This window comes from Rasamsonia emersonii (genome assembly GCF_000968595.1).
Source record: "Rasamsonia emersonii CBS 393.64 chromosome Unknown ctg1118621760413, whole genome shotgun sequence".
NCBI lineage: Eukaryota > Fungi > Ascomycota > Eurotiomycetes > Eurotiales > Trichocomaceae > Rasamsonia > Rasamsonia emersonii.
In genome coordinates, this window is record NW_013563019.1 from 1 (window position 1) to 13155 (window position 13155).

At 51.5% G+C, this 13155-nt stretch overlaps 4 protein-coding genes across 4 annotated transcripts; 1 reads left to right on the plus strand and 3 right to left on the minus strand.

The window, feature by feature from the left end:
* Positions 1-735: 735 nt before the first annotated feature.
* T310_6464 (Monocarboxylate transporter) lies at positions 736-2343 on the minus strand (the record flags this gene model as incomplete). Its single annotated transcript, XM_013470700.1, has 5 exons — positions 736-903; positions 975-1413; positions 1469-1710; positions 1776-1788; positions 1856-2343. 5 exons carry the CDS (start codon positions 2341-2343, stop codon positions 736-738), a joined length of 1350 nt encoding a protein of 449 aa, XP_013326154.1.
* A 715-nt stretch (positions 2344-3058) lies between these two features.
* Positions 3059-4240, plus strand: T310_6465 (Hydrolase, carbon-nitrogen family; the record flags this gene model as incomplete). Its single annotated transcript, XM_013470701.1, has 4 exons — positions 3059-3103; positions 3191-3279; positions 3409-3824; positions 3894-4240. 4 exons carry the CDS (start codon positions 3059-3061, stop codon positions 4238-4240), a joined length of 897 nt encoding a protein of 298 aa, XP_013326155.1.
* A 438-nt stretch (positions 4241-4678) lies between these two features.
* T310_6466 (Vacuolar ATP synthase catalytic subunit A) lies at positions 4679-10488 on the minus strand (the record flags this gene model as incomplete). The annotated part of the gene is made up of 13 exons (XM_013470702.1): positions 4679-4847; positions 4903-4987; positions 5051-5312; positions 5366-6007; positions 6090-6843; positions 6926-7056; positions 7090-7159; positions 7568-7624; positions 7948-8000; positions 8057-8953; positions 8994-9676; positions 9720-9867; positions 9949-10488. 13 exons carry the CDS (start codon positions 10486-10488, stop codon positions 4679-4681), a joined length of 4491 nt encoding a protein of 1496 aa, XP_013326156.1.
* Positions 10489-12221: 1733 nt separating this feature from the next.
* Positions 12222-12908, minus strand: T310_6467 (allantoate permease; the record flags this gene model as incomplete). The annotated part of the gene is made up of 4 exons (XM_013470703.1): positions 12222-12419; positions 12462-12475; positions 12505-12557; positions 12655-12908. The coding sequence occupies 4 exons, from the start codon at positions 12906-12908 to the stop codon at positions 12222-12224; spliced, it is 519 nt and encodes a 172-aa protein (XP_013326157.1).
* Between the last annotated feature and the right edge of the window lie 247 nt (positions 12909-13155).

Below are 13155 nucleotides of genomic sequence, written 5' to 3' on the forward strand. Positions count from 1 at the left end.
TTTTTGTTTATTATTATTTTTTTTTAAAAAAAACTATACCTTCCCACACAAGATGCCAAGGTTAATAATACGAGACGCACGATCATCATGCTCCTATTCTTACTGGCAGGTAGCAAAGCTTCAACACACAGCCACTCTCACATGACTGTCAGGGTAGCTCTGTCAGCTGTAGGCCTGATTGCTCTGGCTATTACATTGATCTATATGCCATTATCAGAGACCACTCTTTCCTAGTTCCTGTGTTGTCGATAACCCACGTCATCTTTCTACCAGGATGATGCTGTTGAGAGCCACATGTATGTACCACCGTACTGTATGTACATGTAGTAGTACATGCATGTAACGTGTTCTATTTATTGATTGCCAAGCATGTCACCAAGCATGTCACCATATCCCAAACAGGGGCATTTCTTGGCATCATTGTCTAGATCTCGATATGCCCGACGTTGCTATCGATAAAGGGCTGTTCTAGACCCTTGCGTCAGGCACGCAAGGAATGTTGCACAGCGCCGTAATCTAGATAGAATTTAGACTGCCTTTGTATCCAGAAAAGAGAACAGTGCCATTTTTTTTTCACATTCTGAAATATGCGTGATCCAGAACCTTTTTTTTTTGTGTTGAATCGATCCCTATTCACCAGGGGATGAGATTCTTCTGGGCCTCTGCCCTATAGAACTGATAGGAGATATAGCTTGTGTTGCTGCTGTGATCAAAATTGATTTCTATTGCTCGACCTCATAGCTTCTTCCGCAAACTAATGTCTGTTTTCAGTCGCGTAAACGCGACGAGACTGGCAGACCCTAAAGCCATCGAGCCAGCGTAGTAGATGGCGGGATGAAATGCATCGATTCCCTTCTGCTGCCCTCCAGAGGCGTTCAACAGGTATCCGGCAATCGGAGCACCCTAACCAAGCTTATCAGAATCACTGCACATGCCAGCCAACAAAAGATAAAGAAAACTATCTTAGAACATACCAAAAGGTATCCTCCACCCCAGCCAGTCACAATCATCCCCATTGCGACAGACACTCGGGCAGAACCGAAGACATTGCCAACCACCGTCGGCATGGTGGCGAAAAATCCGCCATTTGCCATGCCATTGATGATCACAAAGATGATCAGCGGTCCGAGAGAGATCGAGACCGGCCAGAGGACCAGCATGCTCAATGCGGTGAGCAAGAGGGAGATGAACAGCGTATTCAGAGGCCCCAGCTTATCACTGCTGAAGCCGCAAAGAAGCCGCCCCACAGCAGATGAGAAATTGAAAGCTGCGACGAGACCAGCACCCGCACTGGAGCTCAGGCGAAGGGAATTGGCGTATAGAGGTAAGAAAAACGGAGGGACGAAAAGAGGGAACGTGGCGACTGCCCCGGCGACAAAGAGCACGATGAATCGAATATCTCGAAACAGTCGCCTGAAGACAAGGTCTCAGCAAAGCATCGGATTAAATTGCAGTATACATCACGTACCAGTCGATAAATGCAGTGGGACGGATGGCGACACGCTCCTTGATGAGGTAGGCCGCAGGTAGGCCTGTCGCCAAGGTAATAAAACCTATGACCCGGAAAGTCCATGCCGTCCCTAGACTCTCCAGCAGACCGTTCAAGACGAAACTATTGATGGCACCACCCAATCCGCCCCCTGCATAGACGATACCATTCGCGATTCCCCGTTTGGATTTGAAATACTGAGTGGGCGTGACGGATACGACCTACACGAGCGATGAGTCCAGGACACTAAATCCGCGCGCTTGAAATGTAGATCGGTCGTCCTTACCATGAAACACAGACTGCATCATTTATAGTCAGTCAGCCATAAATGATCCTTTGAGATGGAACGACAAAGACGGTTCTGACCTTACTCCAACGCCCATGATAACACCAACAGTGGTGAACAAACCGCCAACATTTTGGGTCGTGAACCCACTCAGCTCCTCACCAAGTCCTAGTAAGAAAACCCCCAGGAGGCTGGTGGTTCTGGCACCGAGCTTGCGGATGACTCTTGCATTCAGGACAGCCAGGAATGAGATACAGCCCGTGGTCAACGACCCCACGAAAGCTAGTGTTGACGGAGATGAGACGCCTTGCTCGACCAGGGCCGCCTGAAGCACCCCCCAGCAGTAGGTTGTCCCAACGAACCAGAAGGTGATCACCGCGCAGGCGAAGATGACGACCCAGCCGTAACCTCCCTCGGGGACCTGAGAGTCTACCAGGAGAGATGCCTGCATGACCTCATCCGTGCCGGATGGCGATATCGTCACCGGGTGGGCGGTGGTTCTGGATTGTCTTTCCTCGGCGACATTTTCTGCAGGTTGAAGCTCGATTGCGGTGGTAGTCGTTGACATGATAGTATACAGACCCGCGTAGGGTGCAGGGATGGCAAAAGAATAAAAAACTCGTAGGAACTGAATCCAATTGATGGTTTCGATCTGAGAAATACGACGTCAAAAATTTCCAACTGCAGGTATCTTCATGCCTGCCTAGGTAAGTACCTAGAAAGACGAGTTGATTGGTAATAAGCTTCGGGAGATCGTGCATAGGGCGCGTTTTTGGCAACCATGTGGGGCAGATGACAATTATTGATTAATAATCGAGCAGAAAAGATCAGTGTCTTTTATCTTTCTTGGATAGCAAATCTGGGGTCTGAAATTGATTAGATTCCTTCTTATGGAGTAGATGTCTTGTGCTGAGAGATTGTTAGTGCGCTGCGCCAGCATGTCTTAGTAGAATACCTAAGACTGGACCATATAGGACGATGCATGTACTGTACTATACCAAGAACACCGAATTATCATTAAACTTACCTCTCAACAATCACCGTATTTGAGTTTGCCTGGCCAAATCGAGTTCTTATTATCTAATGAATATACGGAGCAAAAAGCGGGGCATCCAACCCACCTGCCCGGGTCCCCGCAGATAAAACGGTCCACGTGAGAGACAGGCACATGGAGATCTGCACCGGAGAATTTACCATTAGTTCACACTTGCATATAGGTATTATTTGCTGATACCATACTATATATTAGCATTGCTTTCAATTGATTGTCTTGATTGAGAGAAATGGCGCCGTCATACAAAGTTGCTGTCATCCAATGGCATATCAAGGTGTGTTAACCATATACCCTCACATATATCGTGCATGGCATATAACATACTTCTCACACAAATGCGCTTACTCTATCTCTCCTGCAGAACCTCGCTCCGGATGAAAACCACGCCAAAGCGTGCAACTATATCCGACAGGCTGCAGCACAGGGTGCTGTCCTAGCAGTTCTACCAGAGTAAGTGATTCCACCATGTTCATGTTAATCCAGGGTGGTGTCAATGCCTCAATATTCAGGTTATCCACACATCATACTCTTGTATCTGTGACGAGCTTTTTTAATTGAATCTACCTTGCTCATCTGTAGATACCACCTCTGCGGCTGGGCCCCCGACGACCCCGCATACGCGGTACAAGCCGGCGAATATCAGAAATACCTGCAGGCCTACCAGGCGCTCGCTAAGGAATTGCACATCTGCCTCGTCCCGGGGACGATCGTCGAGCGCCATGTCGTGAAAACAGATACCGGGGATGAACAAGTCCGCCTCTACAACACGGCCTACTTCATCTCCCACGACGGCCAGATCCTCGGCTCCTACCGCAAGAAGAACATCTGGCACCCGGAGCGGCCGTACCTGACGTCCTCGGGCCACGACCCCCATGAGGTGTTCGACACGCCCGTCGGGAAGATTGGCATGCTCATCTGCTGGGATCTGGCGTTTCCGGAGGCCTTTCGGGAGCTGATCGCCAAGGGGGCGGAGATCATCATTATCCCGACTTATTGTGAGTTGGCAGCATTTTTTTTCTTTTCCTCTATTGCAGTTGTAGTCTTCTACTAACGCTTGAAAACAGGGGGAAGAAACGACGCATCTCCCGCAGCGCTGGCCCTGAACCCAGACTCCGAAGCCCTCTTCCTCGAATCGACACTGACTTCGCGCTGCTTCGAAAACACCTGCGCCGTCGTTTTTGCCAACGCTGCTGGCCCCGCTGACCAGTGGCTGGGCATGTCGCGCGTGGTTCTGCCCTTCGTAGGACCAGTCGGGAAGATGGGCGCCGAGGAGGGCTTGCTGCTGGCCGATCTCGACGTAGGTGTGCTCGCCCTTGCGGAGGAAAACTACAAAGTGCGACAGGACTTGGCCAGTGAGGGGTGGCACTATACGTATCGGCATAACAATGCAGATGTCAAGCTGAAGGGGTAATCAAGCTATAGCACTCTCATCGAAATACTCCTAGTACGCTATGACTATTCTACAGTTAAGACACCACCTGAGAAAGTAAAACGTCCAATTTTTCACCGAAAGCAAGGACAGAAAGAAATGTATCACAAATATAGAATTAATATAGAATTTGCGCGGATCATGGGGCATATAGATAAGGGTGATATAAAAGAGAAACCGACGGTACACAACATCATCATCACAGGGGGATCTTTCACTCTTAGACATGATGGATAAAGGGATGGAAAGGACGTCATGCATGCCAGCTCCAACAGAGAAGGAATAGAAAAACACCCAAAATGGAAGTTCTCCAACGACCACCGGCCAAATGAAAAACAGAAAATCGTAACCACATAACGCTCCTCAGAACCTTGCGGTAACGAACATGAACCATGTGCATCGCGATGAAATGATCTATTTCTACTGGACCTGGCTGACAATCTCGCTCGCGCGGGTCAGGCTCTCCACCATCTGCTGGCACTCCTTGCGGCGCCGGATCGTGTAGTCACTCTCCTTCAGTAATTCGTCAAGCTCAGCGTTGCGGTACATGTTCTCGAGCAGCTCCCGCTGCATTTCGTCCTTGCTGTATCTGGAGAGAATGTCAGCATATCCCAACTCCCCACGTCGTGACAGGAACAACATACTGTACAAGGCAATACATGATCGCCTTGGGCACCATATCAATCATGGTCCGCTTGACGATGTTGAAGTAGGAGTTGATGAGCAGTTCTAGAGATCAACGTTAGTCTCATCGACTTCTTTCAACGAATCCGTTGACGAGGGAATGCTTACTGATCACTTCGACTTCAATGTTTTCACGCTCGTTCAGAGTACCTGACGCCTTCAACGTGGGTGGCGGTGGTTCCATCGCGGCCATCTTCTTCTTGTTCTTCGACGCGAAGAAACTACCGAAGAAGCCAGTATTGTTCCCCTCCGACGGCGACATGCTGTCCAACGACGGGCTGCTGGAACGAGGGGGCAGGGGCTTCCCGGTCTTAGGGTCGACCTGAGTGGGCTTGTTGGCGTTTTGACGCTCGTTGACAATAGCCATGGCCTGATATAGTCAGATATGCAAATCTTGAAACCGATCTATCCGCACAAACTTACCCGATGACCGTTGAGGAAGTCGGGATGGCCAGTGTTGATGTAGCAAGCTTCCATGGCGACTAGGTCCTTGACCAATTTGTTGGTAGGCTCCATCGCCCTCTTGAAGAATGAGATGACAACGTTGTGGAACTTCTCCTTCAACATCGGATAGCGGCGGAACAGCTGCTTGTTGAGCAGTTGGCCAAGGATGCGAACGAGCTCATCGTAGACCAACGAGACACACTTCAGACTGGGGTCCTCAAGTCGCTTGATCTGCTGCTTGACGATGACCTCGAAAGCAGTGGTCCCGACAAAGAGCGCCGGTGACGAGCCGGAGGAGTTGTAGAGAATGGTTCGGATGTCAACGTCCTTGACCTGGTCAAACGGATCCACAGCCTTGATACCATTCGTGTACAGCTCGTGGAACACGAAGCTGATACGAGCACCACCCGACAGCTCCACGCTGGAAAGCTCCTGGTTGTTACCCTCCAACACGGTGCGGTATTCGTTGCTGAACTCGGTAATGATGTTCAGGACAATGTTGGCACTGTTTCCAAGCATCGAATCGCCAAGCTGCGCCAGTTCGGAGGTATATTTCTGTAGTGACGAGGAAATGCGGGCCTTGATATCGGGAAGGGTTTGCTTGATGTGCATCATAAGGATCTAGAAAAAGGGTTGAAAACGAGAGGTCAGTCGTGCTCGGTTAAAGGAAAAGGAGTGTGGTAGGATGGATCAACAAACGTACCAAGTTCAGTTTCCTGGCCAGATAGGGAGTTCCACAGTAGGATGCTTTATTCCGGTAGGCCTTGTGGCTCTCAAAGAAATTCTTTTCATGCTCCAGCGCATATGAGATCGGCCGCTTGTTCTCGATATCGCGCTGCCCCCGGTTGACGACCGGAACATAACCCAACCGCAGAGGGATAATCCTGCCCGCAAGAATATCCACCACGTCCGTTCCTTCGTCCATCAGATCGACCTTGGTCAGGACACCGATGGTGCGCTGGCCCTCCGGGTCCACCTCGCGGGCCAGTTTCAAGCCGTCCGAGTTGGCCAAATCCTGGTTGGCCGCAGTCACGGCCAAAATGATCGCATTTGGCTTGCTGATATACTTCAAGACCATATCACGGATCTGTTTCTCGATGTCCTTAGGCTGGTCGCCAACGGGAACCTTCGTCAGCCCGGGCAGGTCGACAAGAGTGAGTGTGAGCACGTTTGGGGAATAGATGCGCAGGTTGATGGGGGCTGGCGAGATGCCTGCATTGCGGCCGACTTTGGACTCTGTCTCGCGGATGATTTCCTCTCGGATCTTGTTGAAGTCATAAAACTTCTGACCGGGGATGTGCAGGAATTCGCCATATTCATCCAGATTGGCCTCACTGTCGGTGGTGCCTTCCAGCTTCTCTTGGCTTGTGCCATTTGCTTGCGGCTTCGAAGAGGGCCGGTTGATCAGTTGCAGAATCAGGGGGCGGCGAGTGACGATACCAGCGCCTCGTGGCAGACTAACAAGATGCGAACAGAGGTGGTCAGCGGAGACCGGGCACCATTGGCATGGCACGACTGAGGGGGACAGAGGCAACTCACAAGTCTCTTCCGACGATATTCTCCAGCACGGAACTCTTTCCACTCGACTGTGATCCGACGACAACTATCTGTGGCAGGTCGATGGGGTTTTGAACCTGGCAGAGGAAGGAGGGGTCAGTCGGATTGCGAAACTAGGATGCGGGTGCGCAAGACGACGCACTCACCCCTACTGTGGTAAAGACATCTTGAAGTTTGTTGACGAGGTTGATGAGGCTGGGATCGTTCACATTGACCCTGGAGATAGACGTTAGCCATGACCGCGGAGACGGTCCTTGGGCAGAACATGGAGGGTGCCGCACGAAGTTGGGGTTGCCATCTCTGGCGAGACAGGTCAGTGGATACCGGATCGCACACGTCAGCAGGAAGCAGAGAAAGCGTTGAATTATCTGCAATCGAGGGGTGACGACTATCCGGCGCAAAGAGAGATAACAAGCCGCAGGAAGGGCTGTCGGGCAGCGTGTTTGTTGCGGTGTTGACCGAACCGACGGGACCAGCAGAGCAGATCGAGTTGTGTTCGCTTCAGGGCCGACGCCGGGTCAAGAGCCACTCCTCGGCATGGTGGTCTGGGCGTCCGCAGACCCACGCTGGCAGCACGAGGGTTAAATAATGATACGGAGTACACTTGGCCTTACCTACACTTACAAAGAGGGAGTTGGCGGATATGCAGATGCTTCTACGGAGTTTCCATCGCATACAGAACTATTTCTTTCCTGCTAGTCCCGAATTTTGTCTCAGTTCATGCTCCTTGTATTGCCTACGCAGTCTCACACCGAGCTAATGACGCGTCACGAGGCCCCAGTCACGGGATCCGAATACTGCTGCCTGACCTCTATTGAGAGACCGAACATCCCAGGAATAAAAAACCAATCACTAGCAAACAAGAACCCAAGAAATGAGAGAAATAAAAAGGAAAAAACAGAATGGAAGAATTGAGGCACGGCTATACGAATCTGGACTGTGTAGGAATATACTACAAGCGTTCAACCATATAGATGCCCGAGGCGTATGCGCCCACGGCTTACTCATCAGATACAGAGGCAAATCTTTCAGACATGTCTTGTAGCAGCTTTTCATACTGTGGCAAAGGTTAGCAACGCCGCCCTCGGTCAAAGGCGGGGTGGGAATTCGTACCTTGGCAGTCACGGCCTTCTCATCATCAGGAACCTCGAACTTCATGCTCCGCAGCGCCGTCTGGATATCGGCGGTGGCTTCTCGGATCTTCGCCCAGCTGTGGCCTTGCGCTACAGCCTTCTGCGCCTCATCGTGGTAGCTCATAAACGCCTTCATCATGTACTCCGTCTTCCACAAGGGGCAGTACTGGTCATATTCACTGTAGCCGTTCTGCTGCAAGAAGTCGTCCTTCAGCATAGCGGCCACATCCAGCGTGATCTTGTCCGAGTCTCCCAACGCCGACTTGCCGACCAGCTGGACGACCTGGTCGAGGTCCTCCGAGTTGGACAGCAGCTCCTTGATCTGGTCTCGCAGGCGGGGGAATTCCGGGTGCTCCTTTTCGTAGTACTTGTCGAGGATGTTGGTGTACTTGCTGTAGGACACAGACGTGTTGATCGAGGGGAAGTGCTTCCGCTGCGCCAGCTTCTTGTCCAGACCCCAGAAGACCTGCACGATACCCAGAGTAGCGCTGGTGACGGGGTCGGAGAAATCTCCACCCGGAGGACTGACGGCGCCGACGATGCTGACGCTGCCCTGTCGCTCGGGGCTACCCAGAGCAACACTCTTTCCAGCACGTTCGTAGAAGGACGCCAGCTTCGCGCCCAGGTAGGCAGGGAAACCCTGGTCTGCCGGCATCTCTCCCAGACGACCGGAAATCTCACGCAAGGCTTCAGCCCACCGAGAACTGGAGTCCGCCATCATGGCTACGTTCTTGCCCTGGTCGCGGAAGTATTCAGCCACAGTAATACCAGTATAGATGGAGGCTTCCCGAGCCGCCACAGGCATGTTGGATGTGTTCGCGATGAGACAGGTGCGCTTCATGATGGGTTCTTTACGGCCTCCAACATCAATCGTGAGCTGCACGTGCTGTCAGCAAGGATAGACTTAGAAACCACACAGATTGCCAACTTGCCTCTGGGAAGTCCATCAAGACTTCAGCCATTTCATTACCACGCTCACCACAGCCCACGTAGACGATGATGTCGCTGTTGGAGAACTTCGACACACTCTGGGAGATGACCGTCTTACCACAGCCGAAAGCACCGGGGATACAGACGGTACCACCTTGCACACTGGGGAACAGAGCGTCCAGCACTCTCTGACCGACAATGAAAGGGGAGTCGGAGGGCAGTTTTTCGCTGACGGGTCGGGGGACACGGACGGGCCAAGAGTGCATCATGCTGAATTCGGTCTTCTTGCCATCGAATTCAACTTCCAGCAGCTTCTCGTCGACCGTGTAGCTTCCCGCCTCCGCTATATGCGTAATGGTACCGCGCGCACGCGGTGGCAGTAGGATTTTGTGATCGTTCAGCAAGCTGTTCTCGAAAACGCTACCCCAGATATCACCGCCGGTAATATGGTCACCGACTTTGAGGTTGCCAGGCGTGAAGTCCCACTTCTTCTCGCGATCGAGGGCCGGAACGGCAATACCGCGGGGGATGTAGATACTTCCTGACACGGAGGAAATGCTCTTGAGGGGTCGCTGGATACCATCGTAGATAGTTTCCATCAAACCAGGACCCAGTTCGACCGACAACGGCTTACCTGTCCTGATGACAGGATCGCCGACCGTGACACCGGCTACAGTTGACAGACAAATTCCGCGTCAGCTTCCAGTACATACAAGCCCGACACCGAAGCAGATTACATAGCGAAAGAGCCATCCGGGGAAAGGGGGAAATTGTACCTGTTTCTTCGTACACCTGGATGGTCGCTTTATCGCCCTCAATCCGAATGACTTCTCCCACAAGCTGATCGTGGCCGACACGGCACTATCCGGCGACAAAAAGTAAGTCAGCAGCAGTGTCTTCAGCGCTGCAGGGCAGAGCCAGAGGGGACTGCGACAAACTGACCAGCTCATACATGGCACATCCGATCATGTTCTCGGCCACGACGACGGGGCCGGAGACGGCGAAGACGGAGCCATACTGGTCTTCGCCGGCTTCCAAACGCTTCCTCTGCTTGCCTTGGGGCGCCATGGCGGGCGATAGCGATGGCAATGGCGAGGGGGGAGGGGGAGGGGAGGGAGACTGGGCAAGGGATGTTGAGCTGGAGCTGTTGGGTCTGGAGGCGGGCGAGGCGGGAAGCGGTGGCAGGTCGTCCAGGGCAGGCGGAGACGCAACGAGCGTTGGTGACGAGGGACTCGACCCGGCGGAACTACCAGAACCAGGCTGCCCACGAGAACCGGCTTCGACAGCAGCGCCGTGGGCGATCAGATCGAGCAGAGACGGACGGCCTTTGAGCTGAGGTCTGCCTAGGCCTAGCATGCGCTTCCTCCTTGCATGGGCTAGTTCCTGAATGGGGTTCAAGCAGAGCGGACGGTCTGATGGGGGTTGGTGAGCGGCCATCCATAGCGTCATTGGCACTATTCTGCCGAGCACGGACGCCGACATGGATCATGGATACCTTGCTCAAGAGAGCCAGCTACAGCAGGAAGAATTGCAGTTCTGTGAATATGGATCCTTATATTGATGGGCTTCATCAGGCTTATCAAGATACTGCCTACGCTATACACGACGTCTGCACGGCTATACATGTCCCTCATTCTCAAAGGAGCCACGTCAATGGTCAGTTTCACACTAATCCACATGCATGGCGGCTGAGACCTCAATATTCATAGACAAACTCCGGGTTTTCTCCATCCGTGAGGTCCAAAAATCTGATATCCTGATCAGCAATGGATTATTCTGGATTATCGCCAAAACAAAAAAAAATCAAGGACATGGGGATAGCGGTTCCGTCGAATAGCACAGTGCGAAACGAGTAGACTTACTCTTGGTTCTCCAGCTTGACGTATCCTGGCTGCGCCCTTTGAGCAATTTTCTTCAGATTCTGCCTCCGAAGCCACCAGATGATGAAGACCAGATCGACGACACACAGGAACTGGCAGACTAGAATGGTGATCTGCGCAGGTCGGTAATTCGGTGCGTCTTGGGGGCGGAATGTCTGGGGCCCTGTGAGGAGATCTCAGCACTTCTCCATGGTCTCTTCTTGGGGAGCCAGTTCAAAAGAATCAAATCCTGACGCTATTATATATACTAGATCCGCATGGAAAGTTCAATGGCAACTCAAATCTTGGACACTCACAGAACGAGCTCTAGTCCTGGGAGATGCAGCAAAGGTTTACGTACCGATCAGGTTGCCAACACAATATCCGATGAAGTAGATGGCGGCCACCGTTGTCTTTTTCGTATACCCTGCAACGTTCGACGATATAAGGGATAGCAGAGCAACCCCGCACATAGGACTCATCTGCATCATATAATACCCGGCAAGCCGTCCTTCTTTGAGGGAATGTGGCAGAAACAACATTAAACAGATGCCCCAAATTGAAATCAGCAGTGTAATACCACCGATAAGCAGACGATGACCATATCTGACTGCTAGCCAACCGCCAAAAATCAGGGTGACTGCCTCGACGGCTCCGGCAGGAGCGCCATACAATAGGGCCTCCAAAGGACTGTATCCAAAGCTGACGATCTGTTCCAGTTTCGATCAAAACATGAGCATTGCACTTCGAAAGGGATAAAGGGAGAAGACCGAGATTACGCACAAGCTGGCTAAAGAAGTTGGTAAGGCCACCATTGGGAATGTCGCCAACCAAGGAAAAGAAGCACAATGTCCAAGTCAATGGGTCTGTCAAGGCCTCTTTGAATTGATAGAACTTGAAATGTTTGTTCCCAATTCCTTGACGGTTGACTCGGACCCGTTCGACGGCGAGAGTTCGGTCTTCCGGCTTCAGGAAACGCGCATTCAGCTGGCTGTCAGGCACCGTGAACAGAAAAATTACCCCAATCACAACGGTAAGCAGACCAGTCACGAGAAAAATGATTCTCCACGTTGCAAGTGTTGACCCGTGCTGCTCGACGCCTTTGGCAATGCCGTAAGCTAGCACCGCCCCAAAGATCTGAGCAAAGCCATTGAAGCTGTACCAGATGCCAATGCGGCCGACTTGCTCTTTTTGAGTGTACCACTAAAGCATACACGTCAGACGTGACAGTTATAGTACGAAGAAGCAGATGATATGCACCTGTGAAGTGAAAAGAGCAAATCCCGGTGATACTGCAGCTTCGAAGACGCCTGTTTATGCTGCTTGTCAGCCACCTAAGACCATCCATATACTCCTCTACAAAGCTGAAATGACCATACCCAGCAAAAATCGGATTGCAACTGCACCGGCGAAATTTTGAACTGCCGCAAAACAGGCCAGCGTGACTCCCCACATGATGATGCAAAATGCCGAGTACTTCGCCAGCGGCAGTCGTTGGAGAAGGAGGTTCGTTGGATATTCCCACGACAGGTAGCCTGAACAATTCGATTTCAGCTACAGCAATTAGACATATATCATGCGCCAAGCTTAACGTACCGATATAGAAGAGACTGCCCAGCCATTGGTAGTTGTCACCTACGAGATGGATATCCTTGTTCAACCCCGTTATACTTGCGTAGGATATAGTGGTCTCTAGACGTTGCAGTCAATTTCTGCTACCCAGAAAGCACCAGACAGAATATGCAACTTACTGTCGAGGAAATTCAGACAATACACAACGCACACTCACTTCGAAGTCAGTGCAATTCTAGTAAAGAGAGCTTTGAGAGCGGTTAGCATACTAATTGGGATCAGGTTCCAATCGATAATCCTCAACAGCCTTCGATTGGTAGCCTCGTCGATCTCAATAACCTCGCCTTCACGACCAATAAAAGCCTTTAAGGCCTCATCCCCATCGTGAGAATGCTTGATTATTGTCTTCGAGACTGCAGCGACCGTATCCTCCCGCTGCACTGGCTGCTTTTCCGGGCCGGCATTCACCATTGTTTCTCTGAATGAGCGACCTAGTATTCTCTTCACGGGATTTGGAGACGAGTACGCCTGTGGCAATGATAATCTAGCAGAAGCGATGGTGAGCAGCAATTGCAGCTGACTTTAATCCTACTGAGCAAAGATTCGACAAATAAAAAGCCCTGGATTTCACCAAAAGCGCGAACCGGTCGCCCACACGTTCTGTTCAATCTCGGGGAGATATTTACAACGAATAGAATACTCTACGAGTAAATGTCAA